At 38.1% G+C, this 17,987-nt stretch overlaps 1 protein-coding gene across 1 annotated transcript; it reads right to left on the minus strand.

Moving 5' to 3' along the window:
* Window positions 1-3,845: 3,845 nt before the first annotated feature.
* sec62 (SEC62 homolog, preprotein translocation factor) lies at window positions 3,846-16,118 on the minus strand. The gene is made up of 8 exons (XM_042497693.1): window positions 16,051-16,118; window positions 10,754-10,862; window positions 9,405-9,510; window positions 8,627-8,828; window positions 7,664-7,759; window positions 7,094-7,154; window positions 6,833-6,952; window positions 3,846-5,868 (listed from the first exon to the last, which is right to left on the minus strand). Exons 1-8 carry the CDS (start codon window positions 16,084-16,086, stop codon window positions 5,336-5,338), a joined length of 1,263 nt encoding a protein of 420 aa, XP_042353627.1. The 5' UTR covers window positions 16,087-16,118; the 3' UTR covers window positions 3,846-5,335.
* Window positions 16,119-17,987: the final 1,869 nt, after the last annotated feature.

The raw sequence follows: 17,987 nt of genomic DNA on the forward strand, positions 1-17,987 counted from the left end.
CTGTTTAGAGCAGGGGTGAGGAACCTTGTTCCTATCAGGGGCCATTTCAATTTCTATGAAGTCCTACGATACTAAAGTAAATAACAACCTTCACAAACTAATTCTACATGAGCTTTCAGCTTCTTAGCTTTTAATTCACTCACCACAAAACTTGCCCTCCTAACATTGTCTCTCTGTCAGTCTGTGGTCTTGTGTTGTTGGACACCCAAACTCCAACGAAGACTAAGTTTAGCAAACACATTTGTCCTTTCAACTCGTATAGTTTTGCACGTTTCGAGCTGTAATGACGCTTTTTTATCACTGCCAGCGCCACAAACTAGGCAAAGTGTCTTGCCTTTTACTTCGACAAACGCATAAATGTTTGTCCATTTCTCCTGGAAAACGCGACATTATGCACACGTCTTCCTTTTCGTGGCACTCGCCATGACGCATACACGTCAGTCAATCCCCAACGTTATCGCGTGATGGCACGTAACCTCACGTGTTGTGTTCACTGACCCTGAACCTGACTCGGACATGAGTAGCCATCGTTTTTATCCCAGAAAAGTAATTTCTGTCTACAGTTTTTTATTTATATTTATTTATAGAATTGCGTGACAATGTTATTTTTTTACGGAAGCGCATTGGAGCCATTTATGTTGGAGAAAATAAATCTGGGCAAATCGAGAATAAAGTCGAAATGACGAGATTAAGGTCAAAATTTCAAAAAAAGAGGGGGAAATGTCGAGAATAAAGAGAGCGGAGAGCCGCGCCGACCTCTGTGTACTTGCCCAGCGAGGGCTACTCGTGGTCGGGGTGAGGGCGGCGGGGAGGTACCCCCCTCCTATCTCCCAGGGGAAGCTCCGGAGACCCGCACCGACCTCTGTGTAATTGCCCGGCGAGGGCTGCTCGTGGCCGGTGTGCTACTACCGAGGCTCCCCGGGATGAAGTGCGAACGTTTTCCCCTCCTCCTCGCCACCACCAGCCACCACAGAGTGGTGGGAGGTGAGACCCCCAGGGCGTGGTGGGATCGAGGCGGGGGGTCCCGGAGGCCCGGCCCGGGGTGACCTGGCCCGGCTGGAGGGGTACACAGGGCGGGCATGGGTCCCTCAATGCAGTCTAAAGTGCACGAGTAACTTTGACTCTCTTGAGGTAGCCACGGCTGGCTCTGGGGGTTAGATGAGACCCCCGGGTTGGGCTGGGATCGAGGCAGGGGTCCCGGAGGCCAGGCCGGGGTCAGGGTGAGCCTGACTCTGTGGTGGTGGTGAGTGGTGTGGAGGAGAGGAAAACGTTGGAAATTCATCCCGGGGAGCCTCGTTAGTAGCATCTCGGCCACGGGTAGCCTTCCAAGGGCAAGTACACAGAGGTCGGCGCGGCTCTACGCTCTCCTTTCGACTTTATTCTCGTAATTTCAACTTCATTCTCGTCATTTCGACTTTAATCTCGATTTGCCCAAAATTATTTTCATACATAAATGGCCCTAATCCGCTTCAGTACCTATTTTGGAGGACATATGATAGTATCACCTTTTTATACATTCTATCTCTATGAGTTTTTCTGACAAATTATACTTTGACTTTTTTTTTTTTACATAATATTCTCACTCTATGATATGTTGACATGGCATACCATGATATATTTTAAATATATTATGATTTTTCTTTACATACTATACCATGACTTTTGTATATTTTTTTTTTTTTACATATTTAACTTTGTATTATGACATATTATAGTATGCCATTTTTTATTTCATTTTTTTTAAACATAGCAAACTCTGACTTATTTTCTTTTTTTTCACGACATACATGACCATGGGTGTTAACTGCTTAAAAGCTTTTTTAAACAAAAACAGGAGGATGTATTAAAGATATGCCAAAATAAATTATATATGCCAGGAAAATATGACAGCACTCACGTGCCTTCTACATTTTTATTGCAATGATAAGATACAGATATATTTCCAGACATCCAGTTTCATTAAATTATTCTCCAATATTGCATGACAGTCTTCAGAATGATATTGATCCAAATGCGGACAATCAGGCCATCAAAAGACATGGTTTTTGACCAGAGAAAAAACATGGATGTTTTACAATTTCACTTTGTGTTTCCCCCAGTAATGTGCGATGAGAAGCAGCAGCATAGAGTAATAATACTACAATTTACAACAGACCGATACTGTGCAACAGTCAAGAACAATTGGGAGAGTTGTTATGTCTTCTATTTTGTGAAATGGTTATGCCAATATTGAGAGTTCAGCGACTGGCAACTCAGGACACAGAGATGCACTTTGCCCGTTTGGGGAAGAAAATAAAACAAAGGTATTAGAACAGAAACAACAACATGGAGGTGTGAGTTAGAAAGTCAAAGAGCTACAAACCTCAGTGGGATTACGGGAGACAGAACAAACTACTTAATACAGTCCGAGTTCATTTTAGACAACTGTACAGAAAGCGGTGGAATATATTAAAATATTGTTTCACTGTGAGGAGAGTCCTTGTCACGTCATATTAAGTGGGAACCGCCAGTGTTACACAAGCCACTGGTGTTAAAACAGCAGGTTAATGACTGACCATTTGTTAGTGAGAGAGGTGCTGATGTGACCAGATCACATGTTCAATGTTAAGGTGGCAAATGTAAAAAAATAAAATAAAATAAAATTACAGAAATACAGTTAACTAATAAATTCCCACTGTTTCTAATCCCAGATGTTACTTTTAAATAATGAATCCGCTCTTTATGATCATATAAAAAAACAAAAATGAACATTACAAACTCTTGAATAAAAATTATACCTCCTAATACAAAATAAAAAGGAAAAAAAAGTTGTTTTAGAGTGTCTTATGCTGTAATTATTGTATATATATATTTGATATATCAATAGAATCCATATATAAATGATACATTTATATTTTTATACTTAAATATAATCCTTGCTATGACTAAAAAGAGCATCTAAGACATTTCTAGCCCGGAGATAATGTGAAGGAACAGCTTGGACCACGGCCGCCAGTTACTAGGCTTTGCCTGGAAATGAAGCTGTCGTCGGGTCAGTGGACCAGTACCACTATTTTCACACGACGGATTGTGCGAGACCAGAGAACTGGTTTGGATGGGAGTCTAGTGCGAACAACTTTAAATGGTTTCATTGAGACCAAATATGTTTTGTTTAGCTACACACTAACAACTTTGTGCTGTGCTTTCTTTTTATTTATTTTTTAAAAGAGATGAATGATTGGAGGAGTTTGAAATTAACAAAAATGAACCCCTCACTCTCACACTCGACTTTCTGCGTTAAATCAGCATGCAAAACATCATTATTAGTTGTGTTTGGCACTAGAGTTTACTGTGTATCTGGTTCTGTTTTCAAATAGACAATCAGTGAACTGACAGGGATAGGTCTAATTTCTGAAGTGTGGCTGTATGAGGTACTCACCCACAGTCAGCTTATTACATATCGTGGATGTCGGTCGGCGCCTCCTCAGTTCGGAGAAGCAAGCGCGCGTCTGAAATGGAAGCTACGCCATGTACTGCTAAGGAGGGGTCAGAGACAAAACATGTTATGGCCACCTAAATTTTTTTAAATCTTTGAAACCTGGATCGACATCAGTTTTCTTGTCTGGGTTAAGAAGACTTTCAGAAGCTGATTGACCCTCTGAAACCTGAGCAAACTGGTTTGATATCTTTCAAAAACACAGGGGAAAAGGCTATGACCAGCTTCCAAAAAATGTCCTACAAAGGGCAAGAAATTAGTAAACAGTTGCTAGAATTTTTTTTTTTTTTAAAAGGGCGGGGGTGTTGCAGAAAACTATATTTGTAATTACTATATTTTTTATTTTGTTACAGTTACAGGTGTCATTGTCTTGTTTGTTTTTACTTCATTTTTAAACCCATTTTTAAGTAATTGTTTTGTAACTTTTTACTAATTTCTTGCTAATTGTGACAATGATTGACACAAAGAGTGCGCTATACTCAGAATATTTAGACCGCTTAGCCATAATGTCAGTAAATTTTAACTGGAAAATGAAGCTATTATATCTCTCTCTTCAAAGCCAAACTTCATTGAGAATAACAGTAATTTTAGCTAAAAGAAAACAGGAGCTGCTGGTTCTTCTGTTGCCTACATCAGTTTATTTGTGACTCTGGTGTTTAAAAGACTTAGTTTGGATTCATAAAATCACACAATAACACAAACTAACAGATTGAAGCCGCAGCAGACCAGCAGCCGCTGTGTTCAGTGAGCTAAAATTACCGTTTTTCTCAGTGGAGTCTCAATGGACATCTTTACCGTCACATCGGGCCATCTGACGAAAAAGTTAAAGCGCTGAAAAAACTCTCAATATTGTGTGCACTTAAACAGATTTTTTTAGATGGTATTTTTTTTCAAATACATTTTGTTGCTGACCCATCCACAGCAGTTCATTGCTTAGCTTCCATGTCTGACACCATCCTGCTTCTCAAAACCGGGGGTGTACCGACTATGTTTAAATACCACATACAACCTCACTTCAAAACATCCAAACTATCCCTTTAAACATCTTCTAGATTTAGTTGTACAACAAATGCTGCAATCTTTTTTTAAAAAAGAAAATGAAGTATGCCAGCTGTGTCCCAGTTGCTCACATTTACTCTTAAAGATGAGTCCCACATTATTAAACATGAACTACTTCAGACTGTGAGGAGGATTGCACTATGATCATCAGCCATAAAAAAACCACCAGTAACTCAAGGAGCCGTGCTACTCTGCTTTCGTAATACTCCATCCAGCCACAACATGGTCGACGTTTAGGTTCCTCCTAAAGGAGTACAGGATTTGGTCCGTCCGGCTTGGTTCGGGTTTCAAAGCAGGTCCATCTGCTTTAAGGGCTGCCTGAGAAAGATATCAGACTGGCATTCAACAGGATGTGAAGCATGAAACATAATTATCTCAACAAAAATAGGTGAAAGAAAATAACCAAAGAAAGGGGAAATAAATTAAATATTTTGAGTTGAAATAACACAAAAAGAAACTTAAAAAAAGGAAAAAGAAAAATGAAAACCCTCCATCAGAGCTGTTGCTGGTCTGGTGGATTTTTTTTGTTGACAGCTTCCTCAGGCAAACATGTTGGTGGCAATTTTCATTCTAACATAAATAACATTTAGGTGGGAGGACTCAGATCCACCTTAAGGCTTCTTCTAGATTTTTTTCCCCATTGTCGTAGCCGTTTTCCATCGTTGCGTCTATCCCGGTACTGGTCTGTTTAGTGGAAGATCTCAACAACAAGAGATGGAGCCTCTCCTCGCAGGTCCTGGGATCACAGGAGGAAGGGAGGGAAGGGCAGAGAGAGAGAAAGTAGATGGGATTGTAAGAAGTTTATGTTTCTGCAGTCTGGGGTTTAGTCTCACTCTCGCCCCCTTCTTTCCTCTCTTGCGTCTCCTCGTCTTCCTCCTCCTCCTCCTCTTCCTCCTCCGTGTGCTGCTCCAGCTCCTCCCTGGTGATCATCTCAAAGTCGTTTCCGTTGCTGTGCTGCGAGCCTTCGTCCTCCCGACGGTCGCTGTCTGTGTCCGAGTGGCGGTCTGCCCCCGTCCCCTCTCCCTCTGCTTCTTTGCTCTCCTCTACCTCTTTGCTCTCCTCCTCTTCCTCCTCCTCCTCCTCGTCTCCGTCCTTCTTCTCGCTGTCTGACTTCTCGTCGCTGTCTGATTTCTGAGCCTTGCTGCCGCCGTTGTCTTTTTCGTCCGTCTTGTCTGAGCCCTTCTTGCTGCTGGCTCGTGGTCCTTTGTACTCATGAGTGTAGAGCGGCCGGAAAGAGTCGATGAAACCAACGTCTGCCGTCAAGTTGGGGAGGAACCAGAAGTGGTGGCGGCCGCCAGTCACCAGCCAGATGATGAGGAAGAGGATGCAGCGGGCTGAAGAGAAAGGGAAAAAACAGTGGGATCAATTTATTAATCTTTTAATTTAATAAATAAATAGAAAACAGCTTGCTGCACCACTTTGAATTAGTTCTACTGTTGCTATGGCTGAAAAAAATGTTTATTTCTAAACTGACTGGAGGAGATTTTATTTATTTATTTATCAATCAGGATCAAATCAAACACACATCTCTTTGACCTTTGTGGTATTCAAATCCACACTACACCTATGCTGCTCACCTGTGACTAAATGTTTGTCTACAACACTTCTATGGGATTTGGGTCCACGTACAACTAACTTCTGCATCGCATCTACAATAAAGGTTTTTAATTACAGCATAAATGCAGTTAACTCAAAAGAATACTGCGCTGCAATACTTTTACTTTTCTAAAACTACTGACACAGTGGAGCACTCTGTTTTGTTACAGAGGCTGGTTAACATAAGGGTTTCCTCAAAAATTGTTCAGTGGTTCAAAAACTACTTTAGCAATAAAACTTAATTTCTAGCTTTTTGAATATAAAATATGGTGTCCCACAAGGGTCCATGTTGGGTCATCTATTATTTACAATTTATATCAATAACTTGTGTTACAATGTTGTCAGTACAAAATACACTATCATGTGTAGTTCTGCCACATATTTAGTGGGTGTGATTAAGGAGCTGCAGTCTCCTTTTACCCCTATAAAACATGAAAAAATTGGCTTGAGTTTTTTCAAAGACATGGAGAAGAGGCAATAAGCAACTTCACAAGATGTATGTAATAAAGTAAAACAACAAAACCAGAAAATGACCTGTAAAAAGTGCAAAATAAAATTAATATAATTTTTATGTACCTAATTTTGAATATATATATTAAAATAATTCTATTTTTTTATCTGCCAATTTTCTAATGGTTTTCTTGCCCTCCCCTCCCTTAGTGCAGGAAACTAGTATTTCTTTTCAGAAGAAAATTTACTTACCAACAGCAAGAAGCAATATACTGGCCACGAAGCAGCCTGCTGCAACACTTAGATAGTAAACTCCTACACGCATTTCTGCTGGCCACAGTGGGAACAGCGTGGCTGCTATCACAGCGATGACTGAAACACACAAACACACACAAAAACACACAGATAGTGTGAGTACAAAAAAGCAAAATCAGCTGCAATCAGCAAGAGATAAACCTCCATTCAGCTCTTGTTCAAAAGAACTCCATTTATGATTTTCAGCCTCTGACTCACCGAGTATCAGTCCCATGGCGAATGTCTTGAAATGAACAGGATCATAAATCCACACATACACCTAAAGAAAAGAGACATATTTTCAGTTTTGATGTTTTTCAGGTTTGCAAGCACTTCTTCTACATACATAAATAAATAAATACATACATACATACATATATTCACATTAGGGATCAATTACGCATAATATACAGTATATACAATATACAGTATTCTGTGTAATATCGTATGGATGCAGTGTGAATTTTTTATTATATAAATAATAAATTGTGCAAATACAAAATCATTTTTGTTGCATACTAGAATAATAAAATCAACTGTTTTTTCAGTCCACTGGATACATATTACTGCAATAAAAATGACTCGAGTAACAAACTTTATCTTTAAGACTGATTAGATAAAACAGATGTTGACAATTTTTGTCCTTTGGGGACATAATTTACAGTTGAAAAAAGATAATAAATGGCAATATATTGTTATGGCAATACTCTGCATATCACAAAATGTTATATTATATCACTATAATATTGTATCATGACCAAATTATTGTGATAATATGAAAACATTCACCTCGTTTCCATCTAGAAACAGCTGATCCTCATGAGGCTCCAGTTTGAACTTCTTCTTCACCTCTTTTTTCTTTTTCGGCGTTCCCGGACTGTCATCCTGTGAGAATTTATAATGAACAGAAAGAATATGACATCTATAATTAACTTGTAAATCACTTCTATTTCGCAGTGAGTGTGACCTGCATATTGGTTAGACAGACAGTGGGGTTTACATTTGAATAAAATACACTTGTAAAAAGGCTTATTCACTTTCCTGCTGAGAATTAAATGAAAAGATTGTTACCACTATCGGGTCTGTACAGTAAATGCTGTAGTCAGCAGCTGCTTTGCTTTAGTTTAGCACAAAAACTGGAAACTAGGGGAAACAGGTTGCTTGGCTCAGTCTGAAAACTCCACCTATCAGCCACTCTAACACTCATAAAAACATATATACTGTATGTACAAATACTGAAATATTTCCATCACTGTCAAAAGTTTCTTTGAAGCATTGATGTCATTAGAAGGTCTGAACTGAAGCATTTCAGTTGATTATATTTGGCTGGTCACACTATTAAGACTCTGACCCTAAAAAAAAATGTTGTTAATTTTCCACTCAATCATACCATGTCTCGCTGACCCTGACCAGACACCACGAGCACACTCAGCTTCTTCTCTCTGTGCTTTCTAAAGATGTGCATACTATGCACGCACCTGATTACTGTCAGGCTCAACAGTGTCAAGGCAACTGTGAGTGCTCATAAAACACACATATAACGCTGAAATCAGTGTGAGGAGGAGTCTGTAACCTCTGTGGCACGATTTTTTTCCCAAATGGATCCCACTGCCAAAGCTTCCAAGTATACTAATATACAAATACGCTGATGTTTGACAGAGAAAAAACATAAACATTTTCAACAGCGATAACTTTATCTTGTTACACAACAGTGTGTTAATAACACAGATGTCAACAGGTTGGGTAACGTACGCTCTTCTCTTTCTTGGTTTCGGCCACCTCAGACTCTTTCTTCTTCTCTTTCTCCTTCTTCCCTTTTTTCTCCTCCTCTTTGCCGCTGTCACCCTTAGTCTTCTCCTTTTCTTTCTCTTTTTCCTTCTCTTTCTTGGTGTCTTTCTCAGGTTTTTTCTTCATCACTTTGAGAGCCCGGTGAAAGAACTGCTTCTTAAGGAGTCTGCAGAGGATGGAGGAGGACGATGATTATAAACACCGATTCAGTCTAAATCATCACTGTTTAAAAAAAAAAAACACCATCAGTGTACAAAGACTCAGAAGTCATGAGAAGGATTTTATCCCAAAATGCAAAACGTTGAGCCTTGCATTTGCGAGTTTCATCAGTTTGTTGTTATGCAAGACTAAAAGCAATTTATTCAAATTTTATTTTCATGCCTTCGTTGCGCTGCATCTTTTCTGATTATCAATGAAATGCTCAAGTCTTTTTGAGCAAAAGCACCACAGCATTGATTCCAACTTTTTAAATGTGAATATTTGCAGGTTTTCTTCATCCTATCTGAATATCTAGCATCAACTTAGATTTTGGCAAAGTGTGTTGGACGGCTTTCATTATGTACAGACTAACAGAGTGAATAAACAGAAAATAGAAAATAATCCTTACCTGCAGTTCTATATACCACCGACCTTATTGCAAATGTGTTTTTTAAAAGCTTAGATACTTTGTTTTACGAAAAATCCTGCATATGACAAATAATTTAATCATCAGACATTCATCAGGATGTGTGTCACAGCTCACCTGTTGCAGTAATCCAACACAGACTCCCTGGTGGTGAACAGCGCCTCCTCTCCCTTCTTCGCCTTTGCCCACTTGGAGTCCAGCAGACAGTCGACGGCCTTGGAGGCTGAATGTGCGGACACAGAGATGGACATTAAAAAGTGGTATTGGGTGTGAAAATGTCATGCTGTGATGATCCTGTTAAACTGTGTGTTAATCGTTTTTAGAGGACTGCGTTCATTCAAAATCCACTAAGTTAATGTGCATCCAGCCGATTAATTGGACTCTAACTCAAATTAAATCTGAATGTTGTGAAATTTGAATAAAATTGGAACATTTGTCCTTTTTAAATTTCAACCAGCAGAAATTTTATTTTTAGCAACTTTGGAGCAGTAGAAACAAATAGTGAACACAGCACTGACTCACTGATACATCATCATTTGTAAATTGATGTGGTTAACTTGTGAGACAGCAGTTGTTTACTGTCAAATCCAGCAGTTACACAGCAATATTGCCATTCATCTGGGGTTTTGTTTCTGTCGACCTTATGGATTTAAGTAAAATATTCAGTCTCTCTTAACTCTTTTTTTCTCATTTATACCCAGATAAACTGTATTCTGTTGTAGTGTTCTCAGTATATTTAGTTCTCATATATTCACAACATTTACCACAATATGAAGATACAATGTGTACAATGGTCAAGACAAACAGCATTAACATAAAAAGACACACAATATGGTTAAACATGTACGAGTTAAGAATATACAAGACAGTGATGGTCTCCAACTATAATGCATATTTAATGTCACTTATAATCTATCGATGAAGAGAAAATGTATTTCAAATTAGAAAAGGTTACACTTTATAACCTTTTGTATTCATAACTCGAGGTATGGGCTGGGTGCGGACTGTCTTGCGCTGGACTACAGGCTGTAAACAGTTGTCTGCAGCAAAGATAGGCAGCTTTAAGGTCGTGTGATGGTGATGAGAGGAATAAGCGGCCGCAGCAGTCATAACCTATTCTACCCACAACTACTGAGCAAACAGCATGTCCCAACACTGTGCCACAGAACAGGAATATAAATATTGTGTGGGAGGATCAGGTCAGTGACACTGCAGTGGAAACATTTAAGAATTTGAAAACTCTTCAGTAAAGTCTCACAGTTTTTCCCAAAATTACTGACGTGAAAAACACAACAGGTTTGTATCTAATGTGAGACACTCAAATGCAGCTAAGACAGTAAATAAAACTGTCTGTGTGTCCGAAAACAAGCAGAGGGCAGGTCGATGTCTGAGTTCACGCTCCAGCCTGTGTGTGTAGGTGTTGTGTGTTTAGCCTGTTTCCTGACATCCCACAGCTAAACACTCACCAATAAAGTAGTCGACTCGGTGGCCCATCATGTTGGTGGACTTGGTGGGGCAGTTAAATCTGAGATACTTGGCCACCGCCTTCTCCTCCTTGGTGGGCTCGCTCACCTCCTGCAGGGCCACACAAACACACAGATGAATACACACAAACATTAACAACATCAAAGTCAGTTAGGTTTTACCAGATTGTATCACAGAACTGCAGACAAGCAAACAGCAAAACCAAATCTAGAGTTGGATATTTAACCAAATATATCAGATCCCCCCACATGTCAGATCTCTTACTGACCTAGATTAACTTTCGTTGAAAATTTCAACAACTTGTGTGAATCCCTACTTTCATTAAACTAGTTACAGTAAACTGTAGAATCAAACAAGCAAAATTATTTCTATAGCACCTTCACAGACAGCAGCCTCATTTCTGATCATATTTGAGACGTAATCAAACATTGTTCAAATACTGTTGAAATCTAATAAGCTCTGTGCAGTTAGTGTCGCCATCAGGGTTCCTACAGCTTAAAGCATGTGGAATTTAAGTCTTTTCGAGACTTATTTCATACCACTCAAAATGAAATTTAAGACTGATTCCACTAGAATCAAAATTGGGGGAGAAAAACGATGTGAAAATGTATTTATTTACTTTAATATAAAACATAACATTTAGGTGACAGCAATGCAAATTTTTCTTTTTTAAAGTTACTTTTTATTTTGAGATTGAACAATGCAATGTAATATTCACATTAAGACATTTTAAGACCAATTAAAACCTTATTTTTAGATTGGTTAATTCAATGCCTTTAAGATTCAAGGATTTGCAGGGACCCTGCTCCACTTCCAGAGACAACACGTACACTTTGTTTACTTTGGTGGGTGGAAAGGAAATGAACCATTTGTATTTCTTTTACTAATATTACTATGACTTTTTTCTTTTCTCCTCTCTCTATATGTAAATATGCATTCACGCCCTATTTTATTTAAATTTGTGCATACTTGCGTGAAGCACATTGAGCCAACATTGTATGAAATGTGCTATATAAATACAGTTGACTTGACTTTGTAAATCCAGTTTAATAGACTGCAACCAGACTCTGACACATACTTCCTCCCTTCTCACAACATCTGCACTGTCTGCCCGCCTGCAGCACTGAACCACATGCCAACACGGAGGGAACGAGAGCATCAGCACTATGAGAGTCAGCGCTGCTTCATCCAGTCCAGCTGGCTCCGACCAGCAACACGAGGAAGACGAGGCCATCAAACAAGCCTTTGTTTAAAGAGGCAGGTATCAGTCACACTGCTCAGTTACACGAGACCCTGACACGGAAAGCCCCCTTCCACCGTCTATATGATCTACCTCGCTTCATCACATGAGGATTAGCTGCTCTGCTGACAGACACAGTAAATAAAGATGGACTGCACACCAACATCAAAGCACGCATCCTCTAAAATATAAATCCAGGCAACAATTGGCTAGAAAAGAAATCAACCCTTGAGTACTGTAAAACTCAATTGCAAATGGCACATGAATAATCACGAGGAATTATGTCAAAACGGGAGACAACTGTTGTGTAATGTTGCGTGGTCATCTTGGGACGCCTCTGTAAAGACATAAAGGAGATAACAGAATGTGTTGTTTTGCAACTGAGCTCGAACATGCAGAGACCTGCACTGGCTGATTTATTAGGGACACCCACCTCGAACTAATGCAACAGCCCTCAGATAAATCCTACCTATGTGACTGTAATGAAGTTGCAACTGTTGTTGATTTGTGGAGCTGCTGTTGAACTGTATGCATGAAACTGAGACATTTTTAAAATTTTAGTCGACCCTCATTGGCGACGGTTACATGCACACTACTATTCTCCTATTATTCAAAGTATGACGAGATTCTGAATTCAATGCAGGTTATAAAAACAGAGAGTATTCTGTTTAAATATTCCAAATTAGGCCGTTTTACAATTTTTTAATTTTCTGATAAAGACACGTAGGATACGTCACTATTATTTGGGTTTTATAAGCAGTTTTTTGGACATATATACAGCCAATTCATATTATCATCGCAATTGGGATTTTACTGCAGATTGCCACACGCAGCGTGTTGTTTATTTACAGTCGGCTCTGTGCGTAGTCATGAATATGTTGTACACAAACCAGCTCGACAACAGTGTGCAAAGCTGTGGGGTAGATACATGCAAATGAAAACCTCATATTTCTAGTTAGAAGGAGAAGCACACTTGTTTTTAAACATTATGAAAGACTTGGATATCAACAGTATTTGGGATATGTGCAAACACTGACGCACTGACCGTTTCAAGAAGGTGAAGGAAAGAGAGAGTTCAACAAGTCCAGCACTGGTAGGAAACTGTGGAAATAATCCTATTTTGATGCAAAGAAGCAAAATGACAAGTGGCTACAGCTCTACAGTTCTACTTCTCCATATTTTGATGTGATAAGCACCACACTAGGGCGTGTTAATTGGAGTAGGTATGGCTGCATGTAAACAGGAGTGTCAGTGGAATATTCAGACGTAAACAGCTTAGTAGGAATATTGTCTTTATTGGGAATAAGGTCAAAAACCAGACTATTTTGTGCATGTAGAAGTACTAATTGATTTTAATACAGTGGATTAAACTCTGAAAAGAGAACAGTATAACCTTCATGGATACAGGACTTAATTATTGCAGGCCTGTTGGTTTAGAGAGCATTAGCTATCGAGGTGACCATGTGTACATACATTGAAATAATCTTGGCTTTGTGTCAATCCCTGAATGCTGTGATGTAAAGAACAATCAAATGGTAAATGAAAAATAAAGAGGACTTGTGTGTAATGTAAAGCGGTGAGATTGGTAAAAGACAGGCCTCTTTTGGTTTCAGGTATGCTCATAATTGAGAGAAACAGCATGTGTTTGTTATGCAGCTGAACTTGAATAGGCAAGAGAACTACTCTCAGTTGCTTGTATATCAGGTATGCCTAGTTTAAACTGTATAAACTGTGTAATAAACCCTACCTTCATGAAGGTTAAATGTTTAATTTGGAGGTTGCATTGGTGATGCTGATGAATTGTTAAATCAAGATGTGTAAAGCATCAAAGGCAAATATTTAGTGTACAATGATATAAACATTTCTAAAATTGTTTCAACAGGAACCAAAACTTCCTGAAGGCAGGATTTATTGCAGGGCTACTTTATTAAAAATAATTAGTTTAAGAAGTACTTATTAAGTTGGCAATTGTGAATTTATCCAAGTTCTCAGCTATAAATGCATTTCAGCCCCTAAATGCTGTAAGGTAAAGCACAATAAAATGGTAATTAAGTAGTCAAGAGAAAGTGAGGCAAAAAAAGAGATAACTGTTGTGAAATGCAGACTTAACATGTTGGTAATGAACAGGCCTCTTTAGCTGTGGTATGTGCCGTTACGCAGCTTAGCTGAAACACTAAAGAAGTATATATTATATGTTATAATGTCAGCCCAATGACCTGTAACAGGCAGATCCAACATTTTTTGATAAATTTATAATTACAGCACATGGAGTGAAAACAATTCAGTTTAGTTTATCCCACTGCTTTGTAGGACACTACTTCTGTGTTCCTGATCCTTACTACATACTTACTGTGTATAAATACTATAATAATCACTTCACTATATTTAGCAACTATCGTCATACAGAGAATTGTACACCAATGTCAGTGTGTATTCTGGCTGGTCTGTATATTGTCTGTAGTTGTCCATGTTTTTTGTTTTGTCAGTTTCCCTTTGTAGAAAGTAATTTTGGGCTCTTTTTGTGTTTTATTGTATGTTTTGGAGTCCTTTTTTTTTGATTTTGTAATTTTGTTATATGCTGTCTGTAATGTATGTTGCTGCCTGTCTTGGCCAGGACACTCTTGGAAAACAGTTTTGATCTCAAGAGGTTTTTCTGGTTAAATAAAGGAAAAAAAATATATATAAAAATATTCTTACAATACTTGTACCGTTTGATGTTGTTTATTTACCTAAGGCAAGGGGGATTTAAGACTTTTTTAAAGCCACTGTTAAAAAACTTTAAGACCAATTTTACAATAACCAGAACTGAAGAAAAAAATAATTGATACCAGTCACTTAGAATTAGGGAAAATGTTGCCCAAATATTAACACAACATTAGTAAAAGCAACATTTGGTGATTATTTTTTTTTTAATAATTACAAAATATTTTGAGATTTTACAATGCAGTGTCAGAAAAAAAGGATGTATAAAATCCTACTTTCCATGCACTTTCAAGACTTGTGAAAGACTGATTCAAGACATTTTAATACCAACTGAGGTCTTGTTTTTAGATTAGTTAATTCACTACCTTTCAAAACTTTTTTTTTTTTATTTGCAGGAACCCTGTTTATCTCCCCTCCGGTTTTATCACACAGCAAACTGAAACCCTGATCAGAACTACTTCATAGTATGAAACTGGGGCAGCGCCTATGTTTGAATTAAATCATCTACAATCACACTTCATCAAAATGACACCTAATAAAAATTTTCTAATTAGCATGTGAATGTGAATTAATCAGTAAGCTGGGATAGGAGCCTGTTCATCTCTTCACTCCAGGTGACTTAAAAGTAATCAGTTAGTTGTGTCTGGCTGTGGTTGTGCAAACAGAATTGTGTCATGTTTTTTTTTGTTTGTTTGTTTAAGGTTGGACGTAAATAAAATCTAACAACTAACAGTGTTTTTGTAACATGTATTTTAGTGATGTTTAAGTTGACTGACCCGTAAGCACTCGGTAAACTGTTGCTATAACAGGAATCAACGGTCTAGTCTTTTAAGTGCTCCTGGAAACACAGTAATTTGCTGCTACTTGCACAGTAAGTTACATTATAATGCACTGTGTTGACTCATTAATTAAAATTCCCGCAGATTGCCCCACGTTATGTAAACACGTCTGCTTAGAGCTGACGCAGCTTAGCCAGAAAACGTTCACAGCCACTTCAATCAGAAAAAGATGGTGGACTGTACAGACAGCCCAGTACAGACTGTAACAGCACCGTGTATGTGTGTACATCAGCGTGAGTGCTACAGGTGATACTCATGATAACTCGCTCGGAAACGTTTGCTCAAAACATAAATACAAACATTTGTTTTCGCTAGCTAGCTAATGCTAGCTACCGTTAGCTATCATTTAGCTTCATCTACCACCGGTTAACGGCAGCCTACGAGGATGCTGCCGTTAAATTAACATCCAGCAACAGGTCGAAACCTCGCACACGGTTTTTATTCGTTGTCCTTTCGCTTGTACGGGCGGTAATTTGGATGAAATGAGAGATGTTACCTGGATCCGTTTCTTGTGCCTTCTGCGTTCCGCCATGATCCTCCAACTCAGCTCCTCCAGCGTGCGCGGGGCAGGCACGCGCATGGAACGTGAAGTATCGCGAGAACACCGGATTCATGGTTGAAAAAAACAAACAAGAAGTCATTCATCCATTCATAATAGTCTAATAGATCCATGATAATAGTGCACTAGAATAGACTCTGATTCATAACTGTGACAGTTAAACAAACACTGGAGACTCTTTATGTTGCTCTGTTGAGCATTAAATATGTATTTTTATGCAGATATGGATGTATTATATGTGCATACATTTTATCTTTGAATATTTTTTTTATCACATTCCTTAGGGTTTTTTTGAGCAGTCTTATTGACTAACGAAGAATATTTACTTAAGTAGGCCTCTGTAGCATACTTAAGGGACTTAATATCTATGAGAATGGACTCCTACAAGTATAACAAGTATAAATAGGGGCGTAAGCCATTCTTACAGGTAAAGAAAAATATCTATCAGAATGGACTACTAACAGTGTAATAATATTTTATATTATTATCTTTATCTTACCTTTATCTTTTATCCAGGCTATTATTCTTATCTCAAATACAAGGAGCACACAGCATAATGAGAGTTATCACCAAAACAAAGCTAATTTCTTGAACAAAATGTATGTGCCACTTAAATCATATTGATATCATGCAAGTTTTTACTGTTTTTGGCTATGATAATACGTGTGATTTTGGTGATTCATTTATATATTTATTAATTGAAAAAACGTGCAGTCATACACGATTGTGGTTCAGAGGGGCTTTAAAATAAATACAGATTACAAATATTTAAGGTTGTATGTCCTTCCCCTAAGCCCAAAAAAAGGTCCTCCCAGTGCTTAGAAAAATATTTAACATGCCTCCCCCCTCTTTCTACCACCCCTTCCCCTCATAAATAACAAACAGTCCCTAAGTGCAATATTTGAAGTAGGCTTACTTGTACTTAACTTTAACCACTTTCATTTTCTGCTATTTAATGCGTATACCCCTCTACAATTCAGTAATAAATATCGCACTTTTCACTCCGCTATATATTTTTTAATGCCTTTACTTACTAGTTCCTTTCCATATTAAGATTAAAAATTTAAAATATAGTCAAACTATGATGCATTAGTATGGATAAAAATGAGACTGATGATCCCCTGGGACATCAACAAGCAACCTCATATGTACATACATAGATGCATAGTAAAAAGTAAGCCCCATCTTTACCAGCTGCAATATTAAAGTAATATAGCTACATAATAATGCATCAGTGGTGTACGTGCCTACAGTCTGTATGTTTTTAGCCAATTAGAAGTCATGCTAATAGTAAACCACACAGTCTGTGAGACTGATCACTGCTGCTGCTGATGTTTTATAATGTTCGTTGTTCCTACATCTCACCTGATGAAGGTCTGAGGGCCGAAACATCTAAAAGAAAGAGTCTTGTAGTGAAAGCACCGTGTACTGCAGTTCTCTTCTCTTCTATGTTCAATTTAGTCCTCCACACCTGTCTACAGCTTAAGTCAAGCATGTCTCCATATTTTAGTTTTTTGCTGTTATCATTGGAAATGTTAGGAAAAATTGTTTTTTTCCAGTTTTTAAAACTTTGTGTTTTCTTAAAATATGTATTTCTTGATCTTCACTTAATTATTCATTACCATGACAGAAAGATGGCACTGCAGCTTTTCTGTGTAGAAAAACCCTTTATTTACAATCCAACAAAAAAGTATCAAATATCTCACTTCAATATTTCATCATTCAGATATAAAACTATTGTGATTATGCGTCCTTATGATGGCATACTGGAGAAATGACACTTAAGCAGCTTGAAAAAATAAGTTTAAAGCTATGATCAGACATTTAGAGGCCTGTTAGAAAAAAGAAAAAAAAGGAAACATTATTTTTGACCT

Source organism: Plectropomus leopardus, chromosome 12, assembly GCF_008729295.1.
Source record: "Plectropomus leopardus isolate mb chromosome 12, YSFRI_Pleo_2.0, whole genome shotgun sequence".
Classification (NCBI taxonomy): Eukaryota; Metazoa; Chordata; class Actinopteri; order Perciformes; family Serranidae; genus Plectropomus; species Plectropomus leopardus.